At 41.5% G+C, this 21,089-nt stretch overlaps 1 protein-coding gene across 3 annotated transcripts; it reads right to left on the bottom strand.

The window, feature by feature from the left end:
- Positions 1-12: 12 nt before the first annotated feature.
- On the bottom strand, positions 13-20,343 carry limk2 (LIM domain kinase 2). Of its 3 annotated transcripts, none has more exons than XM_058069851.2 (16): positions 20,291-20,333; positions 19,870-19,966; positions 13,372-13,507; positions 8,469-8,578; positions 6,712-6,897; positions 6,466-6,571; positions 5,049-5,260; positions 4,782-4,968; positions 4,616-4,702; positions 4,292-4,423; positions 3,317-3,373; positions 3,051-3,116; positions 2,792-2,966; positions 2,655-2,710; positions 2,427-2,584; positions 13-2,211 (listed from the first exon to the last, which is right to left on the bottom strand). In XM_058069851.2, exons 1-16 carry the CDS (start codon positions 20,316-20,318, stop codon positions 1,995-1,997), a joined length of 2,010 nt encoding a protein of 669 aa, XP_057925834.2. In that variant the 5' UTR covers positions 20,319-20,333; the 3' UTR covers positions 13-1,994. The 3 variants fall into 3 exon arrangements, with proteins under 3 accessions (XP_057925834.2, XP_057925837.2, XP_057925836.2); XM_058069854.2 differs by having other exon boundaries at positions 14-2,211; positions 19,870-19,960; positions 20,096-20,343; XM_058069853.2 differs by having other exon boundaries at positions 15-2,211; positions 20,096-20,343.
- Positions 20,344-21,089: the final 746 nt, after the last annotated feature.

The following is a 21,089-nucleotide window of genomic DNA, read 5'->3' as shown; positions in this document are numbered from 1 at the left end:
TTTAGTTCCACGGGTTAAGGAGTGACAGGAAATGTGTTTCTCTCAGGAAAGCATGAGAGGCAGTAGTTAGTCCTCAGGATGATATAACACTGCTGCAGCAGCACAGCAGGCGCCGGCGGAACAGGAAGTCCTGCTTTTGTCGGAGCATGAAGGAGGCTGGTGCTGACGTTACACACACACACACACATTTGACTTATTCTAGCTTGTATGCAGCTGGTGTGAAACATGAATGCGCGAACATATAGTCCGTTAGTGTTTGCATCCATGGAGCCTGTCGGCTGCCACGTTCAGCTTCACGCCACATGATTTTGCAACACACCACTTGATTTTTGGATGCACGTCACTGGAGTCTTTCAATACTGCTGTTCGACTGTTTTGTGTGTGCTTATTTTTTCACATACTCATACAAAATACATTTGTATTCAGTGCTTGTTCATGTAAGATGTTTTTCAGTGAGACTGAAATAAAATCAGACATGGAAACGAAAACACGTTTAATTGTATTACTCTAAACCCATAGAGAATAGAGTGGATCTGACATGGGGCTCTTTGGCACCCTCTCTTGGCTGTTCTTAAGAACTACAAGGGCTACGTTGGGTTCGTTTTGTAAAACAAAAGAGGGCAAGAATAAACATTCATCAACAAATATTCAAACATGAAGTATGTTTTGACTAGACTAAAAAATACACATTCTAAGAAATGTATAAGAATTTACAGCTACAAGTGAGTCTAAAGTCGTGACGCTTTCATTCACCGTGTGAAAATACACATTGCCTGATTTAAAGCACAATCGTCAATGCTGAAGTTAAACACGTTGTTTTGCAAATTATGAAAATAGTCATTGTAATGGACATGTACTGTAATTGTAACTATCCACATGCATACAATTATTTTCGAGTTTGCTGAAGAATTTATTTGAAAAATAAGTGTTTTAGCGCCCTCTACAGGCAGGAAACTCGTGCTCCCATACTGCTCAGATGTCATCAAATGTCCACCACGTGACCAAACCAAACCAGAGTAATGGGGGTCTCCCTTCACAGCTGTGCCTCAACCCTCATGTTAATTATATGGTTAAAAAGCTAATTACAACAGTAACTGCTTAAAAATAAAACCTTTCCATCAACATGTTTCCTGTGCGTCATTCAAGCCAGAACTGCCACTGATCCCAAAGATAAAGGTTTATTCATGAGACGCTATTGATTATTAAATAGCAGTGGTTACAGTTGGTGGTCAGTACCTTACATGACGCTGCTAAAAAAAAAAAAGAAAAAAAGGCAAATCAACACCCACTGTATATGAAATGTAAATCGAAAAGTCCCCACATTACAAAAAAGCCACTTCTGTACAGTATTGACATTTGAATAAATGAAAAGAATATACAACAAATCCAGTTCTTCTGTACACGTTTTAAGGTCATGGTGTGGTAATGTTTTAAAAAGGGGTGGGGGGAAATGGGAAATATGACCGAGGTGTCAGTTTTGCAAAACTCTGAAAGATAGCTAGAAAAAGTCAAAGTGCAAAAATCTACAAAGTCGAGAAACACGCATGTAACTTGGATGAGGAGTGAAATGACAACACGAGTATTTCAGGGTAAATAAGCTGCTTTGAGCTAGCCTGTCTTCTGTTGACTTAGACATGTCAGCCGTGCTGACGTCGGTGGAAGGATCCCTCTGCTGGGCAAACATGGAGCCGTGCATTCCACCAGCAGGAGAAAAACAAAGTGTTCTCACACCCTGACTCGCAGAATAGTGTAAAGATGCAACCAGACCACAGAAAGCTGCTAATTGTCTTTCTGTACAGTAAACATGAGTACAACGCCTGTGTGAGTGTGGAATACAAGGTAACAACTGGAATGGCTCCTCCGTGTCCACAAATCTAGAACAGTCCATCAGGTGTTTCTTGGTCCTCATATGATCACAGTTTTCCTCTTTCACCACCCCTGTTATTATAGTGCAGCAGGTCAGAGGGTTACATGGGTCAAAAGGAGGGCGGGTCCTAAGTGCCGTTGTCTGACATGCTGGAACAGTCCTGAGAGACCTCTTTGTGGGGTTGTGGCTCATCTGCACTTGGCACTGGGAAGGAACTGTCTTTGGGCCAGTGGAGTCGACTCAGGCTCTGGTGAAGTTCATCCAGTTCAGCTGGGAGTGGGATGCCCAGCTCCTGGTTGAGGGACAGAGCCTTGAAGCAGTCCTCCAGCTTCTGGAAGGGTGGACTGAGCAAAGAGAGGACACGGGGGTTAGAGGTGAAATGTACATTTGCACACCTTCTGTTCTTCTTAAAGAATCCTACGTGTCCCTGTAGGATTCTTGTCCCTGTAGGATTCTTCATTTGTAAACGTTAGATGGTTTTAGTGTCCCCCTCCGAACAGCAAGTTAAATAAAAGCCGCACATCTTCTCCACAGTTTGAGAAGAACAAGAGGAACTCACCGGTTGTCTGGTGTGAGGTCACAACATGCCACAGCCAGTGGAAAGAACGCTGGTGGACAGTCTTCAGGGAGGAACTTCTCCACAAACTTGCCCACATTCAGACCAAAGTCCAGAGTCCTCGGGAGGCATTCTGGGTCTGCATAGACCTTCCCAATGATCTGGATCACAAGACAACAAGGTCCATGAAAAGATTTCGGATTTAAGCTCAAAATGATGTGACGTTCTTACCTCACAAAGAACAATTCCATATGAGAAAATGTCCACCTTCTCATCATAGCGCTTTCCTACAACCCAATCAAACACAGGACTAAGTAACCTCCTCATGTTCACCTGAGTCCAAGTCAGTAGTCTGTTCCACAACTCACCGTTGAGCATCTCTGGTGCCATCCAGTAGGGGTTTCCAACCACGGTGTACCTTTTTTTACGGTCAATACGTCGGAACGCCCTTTTCTTCGTGGAGTTCTTTTCAGGGGCAGGTTTCACTTTCTCTTCGACAATGAGTCGGGAGAGTCCAAAGTCTGCAACCACCACGGTGTTGTCCTGTTGAAAGATGACACCCAACGGGTCACTACGCCTCATATGTCAAATAGATGTGTTCACCACTGAGGCTGCTTCAACATTTACCAGTTTAACCAGGCAATTGTGAGAGTTGAGGTCTCTGTGTATGATGCTCATCGAATGAAGGTAGGTCTGAAAGAAAGGGAATGTTTACATCCTGACATCATCTGCTTTTTCCTTCATAAATACCGGATGTGTTCAAGTGAGTATGGGTTTGATGGTCACAAAAGCCTTTGTTATCTTCATAGGTGCATATTAATGTGTGAAATGGTATATTTACATCACGATTACTGCCTGCAAATACTAGCAGCCCGTGCTAGCAACCAACTCACCATGCCAGAAGCGATGCTCTTTGCAAAGCTCACCCTTTGCTCCCACGGAAATGGATCCTGTTAAGACAAAGCAGGAGACCAGCAGAAATTATGAATACAGTCATCCCTCAGCACTTCGTGGTTCCGATTTTACGGCTTCATACTATCATGGTTTACAAGCAGTAACTCATTCTAAGCAATACGGAACCCAACGTCACTTCCTGTCCGCCACTCAGCTCCACTAGAGAACACATTTATAAGCACAAGGCTTATTTATGTCTTATTTACTCTTATTTTGTTTACCATGTTGGCTAATACAGGTGTAAAGGTGACTATAGGTTTGTTATCTAATGTCTAGAAGGCTTTAATAATGTAAAAAAATATATATTTAGAAGGTCATAAACAGATTTTCTAAGAAACTATGAAAATATTTCATGTATAAATAAGGAATAGAGGCTGCACAGTGATAAAGTGGTTAGCATGCAGGTCTGTGTGGAGTTTGCATGTTCTCCCCGTGCATGCGTGGGTTTTCTCCGGGTACTCCGGTTTCCTCCCACATTCCAAAAACATGCTAGGTTAATTGGTGACTCCAAATTGTCCATAGGTATGAATGTGAGTGTGAATGGTTGTCTGTCTATATGTGCCCTGTGATTGGCTGGCAACCAGTCCAGGGTATATTCCGCCCCTCGCCCAAAGACAGCTGGGATAGGCTCCAGCACCCCCGCGACCCTCGTGAGGATAAGCGGTAGAAAATGAATGAATGAATAAGGAATTGTGCTTTTTACTGTTACATTTATATTATAACTAGTCAGCTCTTAAACATCAGCCAGCTGTGGGACAAGGAGAGACAACCTGGCAACACTTTCTTGGTCATTCCAGCTGGCCTCCATTCAACTTCAGAACAGTTTTGCGTTTACGTCAGGTCAGTCCAAACCCAAGAGGTCGTACTTAGCCATTCTCTGTCATATGTTTGTGGAAAAGGAACTTAGAACTCACAGTGTCCCTGATGAAGTCCTTGAGGGTTCCTCCTTCGATGAACTCTGTGATCAAATTGAGCCTTTTGTCCTTGTAGAGAACACCGATGAACTTGAGGACGTGAGGATGGTCAAGGCAGCGCATTACTTTCACCTAAATATTGGGAAGAAAAATCAGATCAGTAATTTGTGACAAAATAAATCTTAAATACAAGGATCAATGTGTTGAACAAGACTGGGAAGAAAGGTATCAACACACAGCCAGAAAGGAACTGATCACTGTTGGTACGTGTTTCTGCTGTAGAATAAATGACGCAGGAAGCGCAGGCCTCCTGCAACTGATTACCTCCTTGAGGAAAGTTTTCTGGGTCTCCTCATCGCAGCGAATCAGCTCCTTCATCACCATCACTTCTCCTGTTGCTTTATGAGTCACCTGTGAGCCAAACACAAGCTGGTTACATCATGGCGTCTGCATGCTGTCATCCATAAAGACAACGAGAACGAGACCAGACCTTGATGGCCTGCCCAAAGAAACCTTTTCCCAAAACCTCGCCGTGGATGAGGTCACACGGCCTGAAGATGCGATGAGAGCAGCTACTGGAGGACCTCAAAGATTCAGAGCGTCCAATGTCTCGGGTTGTAAAAAGATGCTCTTTGGGGGAATTGGGCCCAGGTGATTTACATATGCTGTTGCTGCGCCTGAAACAGACAATATGGTCACTGACATACATACAGTGTACACATATAACAAGCTGCAACGTGTCTTGGCTAGTGCAAACCTCAAAGACCTCCTCTTCAGTGTGCCGTTATCCGCTTCAGTTCTCTCCAGGACTGCGTTTGTTGGTGAGGACAAGCGCATGCGGGAAGATGCTGGCGCTCCCAGGATGTTCCTGGGTGATCCCAGCCTGAGCCGGTCCAGACGATGCCTGACTGGGTCATATTCTATAAGCAGCTGTAGTGTCTGACTGGTGCGATGGATGAGGTCGTCCACCTTCAAAACACATTTGACATTTGACCAATGGAAGACCATTTTCTGTATTGAATCTCATTGGGTTGCACAGGTGTGTACTGTATATTACCCAATATAGTAGCAATAATAACAAAAAATACATAAATAAGTCTGTTGCTCAAGTGTGTTGATGTGAATGTGTTTTGCTGCAAGGGGAGGTGAGTGGGTGGGGGACAGGAAGTGATGTCAGGGGTTCGGAGTGCAGTTTTAGCTTGGTGTGGGTTACGGCCACAACAGCTGAATGCTACACAGCATCACATCATCTCAATGCCTTTTATTTGTATTTTAGTTAATTTACCCATTTGTATGCTTGAAAATGTTTAATTTAATAATAATAATAATATAATTTATTTTCAAATTAATCAGACACTTTACAGACAATGGAGTTGAATAAAAACAACTAAACAGAGTAAAAGATACGTTAAAATACAGCATTCATTCATTTACACACAGTTAAAACATGAGTGAAAGTGGGGCGGGGCACAGCAGTCAGGTATAAAAAGTTAGACATTAAAAACAGATTTAAAGAGGTGGGTTTTAGGAATTTAGGAAAAAAAGTGAATAAACTTTGCTTCAATATGAAATCTTCTGGAGTAGTAATAGGCAGTATTCAACCCCGAACAGCCTGACATATTTTTGAATAACTGTGATAAAGTGAAATTGAAATTGAAAATTTGAAGTGCAATGTGGCGTGGGACAACTGTACTGTAAATGCCTGCTGAGTAAAGTAAGAGTCTTGTCATTGAGAGGAAAGTTACCTTATAATGAAAAGAATGCTATTATTGCTCATTGCATCCTCTCCCTGCTCAAGAATGCATTCAAGAAGAAGGCATGTTAAGAATGGCAAAATTCCCACGTGCTGCTGATGCACAAAAACAACTTTGGGAACTGACGTGGCATTAATGACAGCACTAATTGGACATTAGTTCATGTCCTCAGGCAGGTTTTGCATTGTGAGATATGAAATGGGACCAATGTCCGCTCACTGGCTCCCGGTCACGGACCTTCAAGGCCATACATAACCTCTGACTGACCTCCCCCACATCGACATATTCTCCTCTTGCATCTACCTCACTGTGCCTTCTGCCTGGCTCAGCACCATGGGGAGCAGAGCTTACTTATCCTTTGTTTGTCTGTATCTTGTGCAGTGTCCTTGAGTTTTTTTAGAATTGTATTCTTATTATTACCTCTTCCTCCAGCAGCGTCCCCACAGGAAGTCCATTGATCTCCAGGATCCTGTCTCCAACGTGAATGGCATTGCGCACCTCTGGACTAATGAGCATCCCTCTGACCCTGGTGGTAACACAACACCACTACATTAGCATAACATAGCACATGCTAATGATCATTTAAGGGCAATGCAATATGAAAAATGATGCTCGGCAAGGCAGATCAGATCAGCCAGTGAAAGGTAAAATCTATGAGCCACTCACTCTTTGACTTGGACACTTGCTGATCCGTTGACATCCCTCAGCACAGAGACGGAGAAGCCCCTCTTGCCGTTGGCCGCAGAGGGCATAGAGATGAGTGTCACTGTGTGGGGGAGGGAGTCCAGGATGGAGTCATGTGAGCGCTTTTCTAACATGGGTGTGAGGATCACCTGCTTGTAGCACTTCCCACTGCATACAAAAAGCAGAAGGTTCAGTGGTTACGTGTGTCAACACGCTTAGTTTATGATGACGCTCTCAAGGGAAAGGCATTTAAGGAGAATTGGAAAATTACTAATGATGGGTATTATCAGCCTTTGAAGTGAATCTATTCACACAAAAAAGATGAGGAATTAGGCTTGGGTCATAAGGACCTTAAATGGAGTGGCGGTCCTGGCTTGAATGACACACTGGGCACCATAAAAGCTTACTTAAAAAAATACGTGAAAAAATATTCAATACAACACAAATAGAAAGAAAATCTATGTTTTTGCAATGCACAAATCCTTCAAGAACTCCCCACCTCAACAAACTTCAACTTGTCACATTTTCGAACTGTATATGTAAGATATTTTTTACACCCTTATTTTGTTTACAGAGACGGCGCTCATGTTGGAGATGTCCCAAGTTTAATTCTAGTATGTTCTTCCTATTCGTGGTTTGCATCTTCTGGTGTAGTCAACTGCTGAAGTTTTCCTTGGTCTACCTGTTGGATGCCTGATTTCCTTCTTGTTCAGGATATTCCGAATAGTTGTAGATTAGTTGTAGACTAATATTTGTGCAATGCTTCGGAATGATTGTCCATCTTCTCTCAAATTCACAGTTGCTTGTTTTTCACCCATAGACAGCTCTCTGGTTTTCATGTCGTTTTCACCTCTAAATACAGTATACACAGGCCAAACCAAACCTATCCTCGACATTTAGTGGTATCAAAACACACCTCTCAGTCACATGTTCTAACACTTTTGCTCACATGCAAAACGAGGTGGGGTCAAACAAAAGGTGCTATCATCTAAGTTTTGTATCTGATCCAAATGTAATTACCTGGAAATAAAAGCTGAAATGTTACTCTCAAGCATTCATCATTTTGATGTCAAATCCAAGTAAAGTAAAGGAATTGACCTTACTGTTCTAGGCTGCTCTATTTGGACTTTTTAAGTTTGTCCGTTATGTGTTCTGAATGTGTGTGGCCATCACCTGTCTACTGAAGCAGCACCAAAACTTGATAACATCTGGGCAGGACATAAAAGAACAAGAGCAGAGGCCCGGCTATTCAACTTGTCAATCTTCCCCGAATAGTTCCTGGGAAGAATCGCCTACTGTGTGCTCTCACATCAACATTTTAGGTGCCTTGCAAGTGCCTTAGAAAAACATGTTTTTTCCTTTTAAATAATCTCTGATAGGGCTGATAATAGGGTTCTAGGTATCCTTTAGAAAACACAGCAGTGGTCTCATATTTGATTTTCCATTTTCCATACATTTCCAGAAATCTATAAAATTCCACCTGTATACTTTTCCATACTTGCTTAGGAACCCTTGGTACAATAATATGCAATTTGCACGTGTAAAAACAAAATTGGGGTATGGACTAGTCTGGAAAAAAAGTATTAAAACTGTGCAACAGTGTAATGATGGCGGCGTGCTGGACTGCATCATGTCTAGATGAGCTTCTAATATTCGGCCCCCTTCATCGAGCCAACAAACCAAATATTAGAAACCCCGCTCAGTATGATGCAGCGCAACTGTGCATTCGTGTGACTTACCAGTAGAGTTTGGAGCGCTCCACTAAGGCGTAAGTATCCCTGTCCTCAATCACCACCTTGCAACTGAGACACACAAAGCACTCGGGGTGATACTTGTGTTCTCCGGCCACCTGGAACCACAAACGTAATGTTTTGGAGTTCAGTGTTGTTGTTTTTTTATCCCTGACAGAGGAGGGTTCTTCCTTGCGTGTTACTCTGCATGCCCCCCCCCCCACACACACACACCCCGCTGCTGACACAGGAGCAACACCTGCTTCAGTCTCAGCCTGTCTGGAATCTGCAATGATGTCACCTCCACGCTCTGTCTACATTTCAACCCTCGTGAAAGCCATCAGTGACTTGCTCCCACTTGTTTACTCTGATATGTTTTAGCATACACGGTGTTCCATTTGCTCTCATGCGAGATGAGCTAATGTGTCTGTCCAGGGTTCACTTCCAAAAGATGTTCGTCACAGAGCTGCGCACTTTTAAAAGTACTGCTTTCATGTGTGATTGTGAAAAGGGGGTTGCTAAGCTGTCACGTTATGAGAGGTTCAGTGGAAAGTCTACACCTGCATCCAGTTAAAAAGAAAAATACAGAAACAAGGCGGCAGGAAAAAAAAAGTCACGTTTAACTGTACTAAAAAGACAATTCTCTGGGTCAGTGAGGACAAGCGGCTCAGAAAATGGATGGATGGATAAAACACTCTACTTGCGTTTAACAAAGGGAAATATATATATATATATAATCAATATGTTTCAGATAGCAACATGTTTTTGAAGATAACGGATGCAGAGTAGTTTTTAATTTCTTAATCAACCATGTGTGCAGAAAGAAGTTGGGTCAAACTATTGAAAACAACTCAAATTTGCTTAGGGGATGTCCAAGGCATCATTTAATCCTCGATAATAGGATCATGGACAGTCACTTGGACCTTTAATAAAGCCTTTAATAAAATTAAATTGTAAAAACTCATTTGGTGGAGCTGAATGGCTTTTGTTCATCGTAAAAAGGACTCAACAATTCCTCCAAACTACAGTAGTGAGAGCAGCTGTGGGTCAGCACAGGGAAACGACTCCTCGCTGAGCGGAGAGATGACAATGATGTCAGCGTAACTCTACTTTAGTGACATCCAACACGTCTGTAACTCACTACTCTAACAGCCTGCCTTGGGCTTATATACAGCAAGGCAAACAAAGACAGACAGTCTTTCAGTTGAAGCAGCACGATGATCCGAAATGGAAAAAACATGATATATTGGGAATTAATTTCATGTTTCAATTCTTCATTTAAATACATATTCTAATATCTTAATCCAGTGCATCTGAAATAGTGGTGTGGACATGGTGAGAGGCGAGGAGGACTTATTAGTGCAGACCTGCCAACATGTATGTTCTCAACATGTACTTTGACTCATGAATACGCTTCACTGTATGCTTCACTGTTCTCCATTTTGTTGCATTTATCTGGTTTCTGTTGTTCAATCAGTTCAGTCTGTATAGTACAGATAAATAAATAGATATACGGGAACCATGACAAAAAATAACTGAGAACCACTGTGTTAAACACACTAATTCATCCACACCATTTCCTCAAATATGGCCTTGCTGAGCCTCCATTGCCTCTGGAATAATTAAAAAAACAGATTTATTCCAGACATGACAAAGAATGCAATCTAGTACATGCAATCTTGTGAGGATAATTATATAGGAAATAAATACCTGCACATAAATAAAGCCTCCCCCTACTCGTAATCAAGACCAACTAAGTGAACAAACACAGCAGCAGGATGTGTAGCTGTGTGGAGCTTGCATGTTCTCCCCAGGTTTTCTAACATAAAAGTAATGCATGTTAGGTTAATTGGATTCCTAAATCAGGGGTCTCAAACACGCGGCCCGTGGGCCAAATGTGGCCCGCAGGACACTAGTTTGAGGCCCCCGCCTTGATATGAAAGTTTAATGTTAGTGCTGCCTGCGCAAGTTTGATATGGATGCTGTATGGTATCATGTACCCAGAAAAAAATATTACGTTTGATTAATGTTCATGTTAACGGTTAAATAACAGTCAATAGTTATCCTCCCTATCCATGTGGAAGTGGTGAGTTTTTGGCTTTTTTAAGTTTAAAGGAAATAACTTGGAGGCTACCGTTTAGGTTGTTAGATCTCTAGTTTGCAAGTTAGCATGTGTCTCAAGACCCTGCAGTTGCACAATATGTTGTAAATAAAAAAAGTATAAATGTGACTATAGTCGTGTTTTGTCATGTCTACAGGGCTCTAATAATGCTTTGTTAATTTTAATCTGAAAAACATAATTTGTCTACCCACCAACTATATGTGGTTTCTTAAGTTTTTATTATTTGCTGTTTTATTATTATTATTATATTTATTTATTACTGATTGATGTTCTTTATTTGTTTATTTATTTTTCATCTTATTTCGTGCAGAAAAATAAAAATGAAGATATTTGAGAACAGTGGAATGTTTTATCAGCGCTTTTATTGTACAAAATCGGAACCAAAGCACTGAAAAAGTTTGTATATTTTTCTGTTCTTTTTTATTTTGGAAAACCTGATGTCGCCCAATCTCACCCAGACCCTAGCTCCAGTGGCCCCAAGTAAATTGAGTTTGAGACCCCTGCTCTAAATCATCCATAGGTGTGAATGAGAGTGTGGATAATTGTTTGTCTATATGTACCCTGTCACTAACTCGCACCCAGTCCGGGGTGTACGCCGCCTCTCACTCAAAGTCAGCTGGGATAGGCTCCAGTTTACCCATGACCATCAACAGGATAAGCAGTATAAATCGAAAGAATGAATGAATAAATTAACAGTCCTCTAATAACGAAACATAGTATTAAACATAGTCTGTTAACTTTGTTTGGATATCTTGCAAGCAGTAAAAAAAACAAAAAAAAACAGCAATGTTATAAGTCGATGACATGCTGCCTGTGGTTCAATCAACCCTGCCACTTCAATGTAGGGTACTGAATGTGATGTGGGCCCCCAAACTAGCTCCTTTGTGTACTTGAGTAGGTCAACTAAGGAGACCTTTTGGTGCAGAATGAGGCCTCAAAGGGGGAAGACTGGTTTGTAAATTGGGTGGACGGCCAGCATGTTCGGCTCCAACCCATGTATCACCCGTCTGTAAACGTAATCACCAGGAAAATCACACACTCTCCTGCTTTTAAATGCATGTTAGCATTCATCCGAAGTAGAAGGGAGAAACGGGAACACTGAGTACTTTGACACGCTCTGTGGGCGTTCTGGTATCATCTAATTAGAGGGGGAAATTGTTGGCACTTGTTTGATGGTGGCAAAACGGAGTGTGGAGGCCAGTACATTGGTCTCGACACACTTGGACTTTTACACTGTAACACATAAATAACCAGCATAAAAAGCAAAAAGACTTGCTATTGACCACACAACTAATGCAAACTAATCTGATTAAATTTGGTTTGTTATTAGGAATGAAATTTAATGTTAAATAAACTTGCAGCCAAGCCAACTGCCTTTAATACCCTAAAACAGGCAAGGTTCCCTGACTGCCAGGTTTCCATTTTGTAACTTTATATTGCATCTTCTTTTAGACTTTTTAAGCTTACTTTCACCTAGCTAGGCAAATGATGATCCTGCTTTCAGTGAAATGGATGCAAAAGCTGGGTGTGATTTGGGGTGTGGTTGGCAAATGTCAAGGGCACTTGGTCTACATCGTCTGATGCCATGCCCTGTATTTAAGACATGTCCACTCATTTTATACAGGACATTAATATTATATGTTTCTTACAGAAATGTACAGGCATCAAGAACAAGAGAACATATTAAAAAAACACTATTTATACTGACATTGTTAACTGTACACACTTTAGAGCAGGGGTCTCAAACTCAATTTCAGGAATGTAGGGATATTCCAATCAGGATTTTATGCTGACGATTCTGATAATCCATGAGTGAAATCGTCTGATACAGATACCAACACCGATCACATACATATGTACAGTGTAAATGTTTAAATGTATTACTAGCTATATTATATCACAACTCACATTTTGTATGTCACAATGCATTTATTTCTAGTCTTCTCATATTCATTGAAAACCTGAATGAAAAGCAGGTATCCGTTGCCTTCTGAAGTGTAGATGCAGCCGACTCCCTCTTCTGTGCCCGGGAATGAGATCCAATATCAATGTGATACAATGGCTGTTTCAAACGTGGTGCAAACACTCACTCGTCACACTCATCGTGTGTCACACATCATCCGGAGTCCGACGCAGCTTTTCAATTTTCAAAGCAGCACCCGAGTGAGACATTTTTGAGGCACGTTTCGCAGGGTGCAGAACTAGTATCACTCTCACAAAGACTGGAAGTCTGACACACGGCAGACATGCTTGTTCTGAATGCTGTAGCGGGGGTCGAGATGATTGGCGGAGGGGATCAGCGGAGGGGATCTACGTTTTAAAGCAAGTGTCGGCCGATGTCGATACCGTCCTTTTTCGCTGATATCGGCCGATACTAATCTGTGGCCGATCGACCGGAGCATCCCAGTGCGGCTATATTCCATGTTTAGAGTTAAGATAGTTATTTATTATTCTCTATAGTAGTAGTTAGCCTACAGTATGTGTGGTTACTTACTGGTTACACGTTGTGCTGTCATTTTGCGTTGCCCGGATGGCGTGGGTTGCAATTACAATACTTATTGATGTAATTTCACGGGCCAAAACATACAATTCGGCAGGTTACAAATGGGCTGCGAGTTTGAAACCACTGATTTAGTGTGGGTGAAGATACAAGTTCCACACACATGCCCGAGCCAGATTCCAACCCAGGATCACTTGGCTGTGAGGCAAACATGCCAACCACATTTCCACTGTGTTACTATATGTGTTATTACGTTTATTCAAATGCTTAAAGATGTGTAGCAGGCTTACCATGGCAGGTCCGGTCATAAGCAGAGAACAACCGTGACACAGCTCTCCAAACTTCTCCCAGTAGTGTTTGCGGCAGTACAGCTTGCCATCCTTCTCATAATACCAGTTAGTCAGGTGGTCACAGCACACTGAGCACCTGGGAGGACAAAAACAGGTTGGGTCAGATTGTTGGCCCCGTAAAATAGATAGATGTCCAGTAAGTCTAAGTCAGCAAACTAGTTCATGAGACACAAGTGTGGCGGTGTAAGAAGCTGCTGCAGTGTTGCTACCGTAGGACTCTGTTGGTTGATTAAATGTTAGAACGTCAACCAGCACTAATGATATCACTCAATTTCTCAGTGCCAGGAAAAGCTACAGATACAAGTACAGCTCCCAAGTTGAACATCCATCCATCCATCTTCTTCTGCCAAAACAGAGATTCAAACCCAGGTCTTCCCGAGCTCCTGACTCTGTGGCCCCAAGTTGAACATACATGCCTTAACATATATATTAAACATCTTAAACATGTATAAGTCTTCTCCTTGCTAAAAATAGTTGGTTGTTACTCAAGTTGACATCCACCTGTTCTATGGAACGTATAAGTGCTGTCTGCAAGTCAGAATCGTCATAATACATTGTGTGTATGTTATGATCTGAGCTCAACATAAAGTTGTCCCGTACTGTTCTGCGCCATCAAGTCGTCTGTCCCTTCCTTGCGTCACGTGTCCATTGCCATATGATCAACTAATGTTTAATTGCGTGCAAGCTAATATGGGATCAGTTGTTAAAGGAGACTCCGGATTTTAGGTCACTGGGGTCAGTGAAACAAACGGGTTGTTTACAGAGCACTTCCTTATCTGGGTCACCACACTAGCCTTTCGGTCAAAGGTGTAAATCTTTTTTTAATCCAGGATAAATCCAGTCCTGTTAAAACAGCACTACTGCAGTTGTGATCTCGTCTATCAAGTAGTTAAAGCAATTAATAACAGATGTAGAAACAAAGCAAATGAGGTAAAATTACAGTTTCTTCATGGTGCCCAGCTGTCACCTGGAAATGTGATTTATGTGGACATTCATGGACAAAACATTGGGACAAAATGTTTAACGTGAAGAGGCTCAAGTTACCAGTAGACTGGGAAGCACCTGCAGACTATGACTGTTCCTTGAACAAGCTTTACTGGTTATGCAAAACTGGCCAGCAGTTTTGGCTGCCAGAGTATAATCAAGGACAGAGTGCTTTGATTATCTTACTGCATTTTGAAGCTGTTTAGACTTGGGATGTCCTCAAAGGGTCCTTCAAACTTTTTATTTCCACATGTGTTTAAAGCACTATCCCTTCCACTGTTTTTGTACGTAATGTACCCTGGGTGTTTGCAAACTGCTCTCTTGACTTTGTACTTGCTAATCCTAATCCTGTGCAACCATTCCAAGTATGCAGTGTGACATGATGAATCAGATTTAGAAGTGATGGTGTTTTTCGGCATCTTTCCTTCTTTCCCTTGAAGTGGACCTTTCCTGGCAGCAGCCTTCAGTTGAGCCTCATGCATCTGGACCCAGGTGGAGCTGATCCAGCTTTGTTGATGTTGGCACCGACTGTCGATATCTGAGTCCTTTTTGGCATAATTTAAGACAGAGCTACTGTCTGTTGCTCTATTAAGGAGAGACAATGAAGAGTCAAAGTCTTCATGGCTGTGTCTTATGACAAATAATGTGGGAGAACTAATCCAGTCCTTTTGCACTGCAGCAAATTGTAAGAATGCACAGAGGGCAATCGACCAATGATACTGACTCTACTGACTACCGACTCTATATTTGCAACCGCATCTGTCAAAGTGATACTTGGATCACTGTGGTATTTTACCGACAAGTCTGGACACCTTTCTTGCTTTACTTTATGTTGTATGTTTATGTTATGAGCAGTTATCCAAACTTGATCACACACTGAAAAGATCAGATGATACTCCAAGACATCATCTTATAACGCTGACAACTTGCTTCTATTTTCAATCAACTTCAGTCATAGAATTACTGTAATGTGATCACGGCTGGACAGTACAGTGGTGTGAAAAAGTGTATGAAGCTGGGGCAGCACCAATGAAGAACCCCACAAGCACCAACAAAGTATAATCATCTAAAAAGTTTGGCTTATCGGCTCAGTGTAATATTTGCAATACAATAGTATCATGCAAAGGAGGGTGAACGTGAATAAACACCTCCTGATTTCATGGTGTAGAAATGGTTGGATTGTATATAAAATAAAAATAACAGGAACGTTGGCTGTTCCTGTTTATATAACAAAATAAGGGTGTCATAAAAAAATAGCTTGCACCAATATTGAGGGAGCAATCACTTGTCATAGACAAATATTTTACAAGTTGTTTGATTGTCCATGCTTAAGTGGCTGCAGCATCACACACAACACAAACAACAGCATATGTGCACATTTTTTTCCCTTTTCAAAAGTAAACATCTTTTGTGACACTGTACCCCTGTAGAAAGGAAGTTCATGACATTTATAGATAGTAGTTAAAAACTTAATTGAGAAGTTCAGATATTTAATACAAAAAGAATTCTGGGTAGTGCCCTCATTCAAACCAAGCAACCTTTCACAAAGCTTGCTCTTGAAACGGGTATCATTATTAGGAACTGGAATTAAAACAAGGAATTGCAACTGTAATCAAATTCAGACATTCATGTACATGAAGGAGGAGCGCGTTACGGTCTAGTGGTTAGCGCACAGACCTCACAGCTAGGAGGACCAGGGTTCAATTCCCACCCTCGGCCATCTCTGTGTGGAGTTTGCATGTTCTCCCCGTGCATGCGTGGGTTTTCTCCGGGTACTCCGGTTTCCTCCCACATGCCAAAAACATGCTAGGTTAATTGGCGACTCCAAATTGTCCATAGGTATGAATGTGAGTGTGAATGGTTGTTTGTCTATATGTGCCCTGTGATTGGCTGGCCACCAGTCCAGGGTGTACCCCGCCTCTCGCCCGAAGACAGCTGGAATAGGCTCCAGCACCCCCTCGTGAGGAAAAGCGGTAGAAAATGAATGAAGGAGGAGCTACGAGTGAGTGGATGGATACGCTACAGAGTGCTACGAGCAAGTCGTCAAGCAAACGTTAATATGAATGAAGGCACAAAAGCAATGTTTCTAAGTCAATGCCACAACCCCAGTGTGGAGGTGTAGCCCTGCTTTCGTCCCGACAGCAAAGCTCAGCAAAGTACCATAAATATACATGAAACAACGCAAAATGGTGCACGCTGACGAACTGTTGCAAAATAAATGCAACCTTTCAAAATCGTTGAAAAGACAACATTTTGGGAAATGTTATAAATGTTTGAAAGACGCTACGAATTGTCTGGGAGAATTGTCACAAACAGCAATTCCTGAACTACATATCCGAGTGAAAGAAGAACTGTTGAAGGTCATCAGAAACATTCATTTTACTTTGCCACCACATTTTTTTGTTGTTGCTGTTTTTGGTTATGATTTTTTTTGTCTTTTTGTTGGTTTCATTTATTTAAAAGCTCTTGACATTCCAATGCGGTTAGATACTCTTGAGAAATTATATTTTATTGCTTTTGATATGATGTACTCACATTATTATGCTGCATAATTCATGAAAAAATGTGATATCGTGACAGGTCTAGTATTTGTAGTGAGGTATTTTGCAGGGTCTGAAAACAATATGATCCACGTCATGTACCTTGAGCTCAGCAAAAAGCACAGGATGGAGAAAATCCTGTGCTTTTATGAAAATATGAAATCCTGCTCAGTGGAGTGCTGTGGAAACACCTCCTCGGTGGTGACGACAGATTCCACACAAAAACCCCTATAATTATCATCCATGAATTTGGTATTTTATAACCTAGGATAAAGCCATGTAACGGTCCTTTCTATCCACAAGCCAAGAGGAGAGTTTAGAACAAACTGCCTTCAGGTGGTTCTTCAGTGAACAACACAATGGTACTCCCTGCACAAACACTGCAAAGTAAACATTCCTAATTTCCTTAAAGCCACATTCCTGCTGGAGTATATTCTTTTGTTTGGAGCATGGCATGGAGGTAGCATGACCTTTCGTTGTGGCCTTGAGGGCTCCGGGAGGGAGTGTTTCACCTTTTCGTGGGGTTCTTATCACAGGGTGTGGGACTATTCCAAATGTTGTCCATGACTTTTCGCTATTACATGATGAGTGATGGAATTATGTTTCCATTCATATCACAGGAAACGCTTGTATATTTAATTTGTTTAGGCTTGGTACATACAGTTCATGCTCCATATGACCTTTGATATCAGTCAGCTAAGCACTTGCAGAAAAAAGTGGCAACAAAATGTGGAGGAAGAATAAAAGAACTGAAGTACGTACATTGATAGATATAATTGCACCCAAAGATGGCAAGTCTTTTTCAGATAACGAGCTGATTTTTTTGAAATGTTCCCATAATGTCAAACAAGAAAACAGTGTGAGGTGTGGCTTTAAAAGGCGTGCCTTCAATTAACTCAAATGTCGTCAGTTAACAGAAGCTTCCAAAGCTTATCATTATCATTTTTAATTAATATTGCAATTATTGTTTATGTATCTCTGACTCAGCATACCAAATAGAAATGATTTCGGTAATCCTGAAAAGGGGATAAGACAGTGAGAACAAAACGTGTCCTTTTACAGACATACGACTTAGGGTGGGAGGCACCATCACATAGCACATATAGACAAACTATCATCGACACACATTCATACCTATGGACAATTTGGAGTCACCAATTAACCTAACATGCATGTTTTTGGAATGTGGGAGGAAACCGGAGTACTCCACACCAAGATATTCAAACCCAGATCCCCTGACTGTGAAGACAGACGGACTAACCAACATTTCAATGTTTTTTTTGTGTTTCTTTAACTATCTAGTATGTGGATTTCCACCAAAACTTCATGGAACCTCCTTTGAGGAATACTTGCTCCAGAGGCTACATCAAAAACACTAGACGGGAAGCAGTGCACAAACAAACTAGCAAATTCACACAGACAAACACATCACATCCTTGGCATGGCTAATAACAACAATATGCCAGGGAGAACCAAAAGAACAGTCAAGCTTCCTCTGCAGAAAACAAAACACAAAGGCTTTCACGCAGCCGACGTCTGAGACAGCAGACTCACATCTCTGAATCGCTGTTTAGGAATGCAGACACAGCGCAGGAGGGTTACTGCTACGTATAGACCTCAACACTGCCAGGTTGACTGGAACAAAAGTGACATCAGCTTGTAAGAATGTTATACGAGGTGGAGGTGGGGCAGAAGGGGGCAGAGTGTGGACAATAGACATGCATTACGCAGAGGGTGCCTTCTTTCGGCTAAATTACATTGTCATGTAACTCATTAGCTGAAAAGCCTCTACTGTCCCAATACTGTCATTCCATCCAACATTAAAGATTTAGACACACACATCATATCCAGTCGTTTAAAAATAACTTAACTGGAGAGGTTTCAGGCAAACATGACATCATGAAGAAGGATGTCAGTTATAAAGCAGCAGGAGGAGAAGGAGGAGTAGAGCATCAAAGGTGAGTAACACAGCAGTATGGGGAACTTGGACTCGGATACAGTGAACGTCTGCTGTGTATGCTTTTGAAGAAGCAAAGCTCAGCAGGATTGAAATCCAATGTTGTGTAAGATGCGTTGCCCTGGCCTCACTGTGGTTCAAATTTCTCAGCTTTACTCTATCACAATTTTTCCAAAATATATTAATTCATGAATCAAACTGTTTCGTGGGTGAATACTGCCTACTAGTTAAAAAAAACAAACATGCATATTTAAGCACATTTTGTGTATGTATTGTGTTGTATTTTGGGCCACAATGTGACGTTTTTAAGAATAAAAATGACTACAAATATGAGGCACTAAATGTTTTTTTTCCAATCTATAAAGTTCTACTGTACTCATTTTCATAGTCAACTGTGATAGGCTTAATTTGTCCGACAGTGGTCGTCCAGCAACAGTCATCTCTTACTCATCTGATGGAGCAGTGGGAAAGGATTTCTGTTTGCATGTTTGCATATGTGCACACGGGTCACTGACTTGCACATATGCTGTATCTCCTCGTGGAGCAGTGACCTGCAAAAACCACAGCTCTCACATCAGCTCCACATTGCCAATCATTAATCAACAATAGAGCAGAGTGAAGTCTTGCCTGCAGGCTTCAATGACTAGGCTGCACTCAAAACAGCTGCCCAAGTACAGAACGTCATCCTGCAGTGAGCATTGTGTATTAACGGCAGAATCAGTGAACGGCTTGACATGTCCAAACCCACTCGTGTTTAGACTACAACCGAGAAACTTCTGGGATTATCCACAAGGCCATTTGTGGGTACTGCACGGTACACCAAAACAGTGAAAGGCAACATATTGACCAACAGAATGCATTGTGCCCATCCATTACAAACATTGGGGCCACCCCCACACGGCTCGGAATCTGATTGTAAGGATTGTATGAGATCTCATGAGATTGTATGAGACTTACTGGAAGCAGGCGCTGTGCCAGGTGTCCTGCAGGACCTTCATGTGGAACGGCTCCTGGACTCTGGCTCCACATCCCGCACAGTAATGCTCATCTGTACCTTCAACAAACAAATCACGTCTGTTCAAAAACACATCTGCAAAGCAAAAAAAAAACACGTATGCGAAGCGCAGCGTTGTGCTACAAAAATATCCTTTCTCGGCATCTTTAACCTGAAATAATTCCTCACCTTCTGTGTCTTCCATTTACATTCACAAGGAAACGTCGTCGATTACCTATTGCAAACGTTGCATACTAAGGAACGCTGTGTCCGTGTTAATTACTGTTCGCGACTCGTACGAAACAACCACGAAATCCAAAGACTTGTCCTGGAGAATGAGCTACTAAATATCCCTCCTGGACGGTGAAAGGCTACTCTACTCACTCGCCGCTGGCAGGATGGGTGACGTCATGTTGCTTACGAATTCCTGTGTCTGAAAGCGGAAGTGTGTGCAGCACCTGCAAACAGGACAATAGCAACAAAGTCGAAGATAACAACAGTAGCGCCGCTTACTGGCGAAACATATAAGCTACAACAAATCGGATGAAATTGTGCTTATTGTGTACACTGCAATAAATAGCCAGTGCTAGGCAAACTACTGGAACAAAATAATTAGATTTAGTTTTTAGCTACTTTCCCAAATATATGTCATTCAATGCAATTACTTCGTCCTGCATGTAATTAGTTACGAAAAAGTAACTATTAATTTTTTGAACCTTAAAATATGAACCTTAAGAATTACATTTTTGTTTGTTTTAGGGGTCACTTGCATAGTGCAGTGGCGTGTGCTGTTATTCATTATTGATGTAATTTAGCAATTTACCTTTTGTCATTTTCTTGATTTGTTTATGTCACAAGTGGTGATCAGTTTTGACTGACACACGAGTGATTTATTTTTGTTGAATTTGTTGTTGTATGAACTGTTGTTATATTGTTCAGAAATAAGTGTGTTGAAACAAATATTGTTTGCGTGTGCTTAAAATCTATGGCCAGTTTTTTCATTCAATGATCTTGAAAAATGTCCAAGTATAACGTATCGTTAATCAGATCGATACCAAAAGGAAGTTAGTTACAACCCCGTAAGTTACAGCCCAGCGCCGCCAGAAAGATATAATGGTGAAGTTTACACTTCCGAAAAAGAACACGTTTTCAGAATAAAAGCATTGACTCTTATAATAAAAAT

Source organism: Doryrhamphus excisus, linkage group LG3 (assembly GCF_037039965.1).
Source record: "Doryrhamphus excisus strain RoL-2023G ecotype Guam linkage group LG3, RoL_Dexc_Guam_v1.1, whole genome shotgun sequence".
NCBI classification, from domain to species: domain Eukaryota; kingdom Metazoa; phylum Chordata; class Actinopteri; order Syngnathiformes; family Syngnathidae; genus Doryrhamphus; species Doryrhamphus excisus.
Note: the sequence above shows the minus strand (reverse complement) of the source record. Positions and strands in the feature narration are given on the sequence as shown.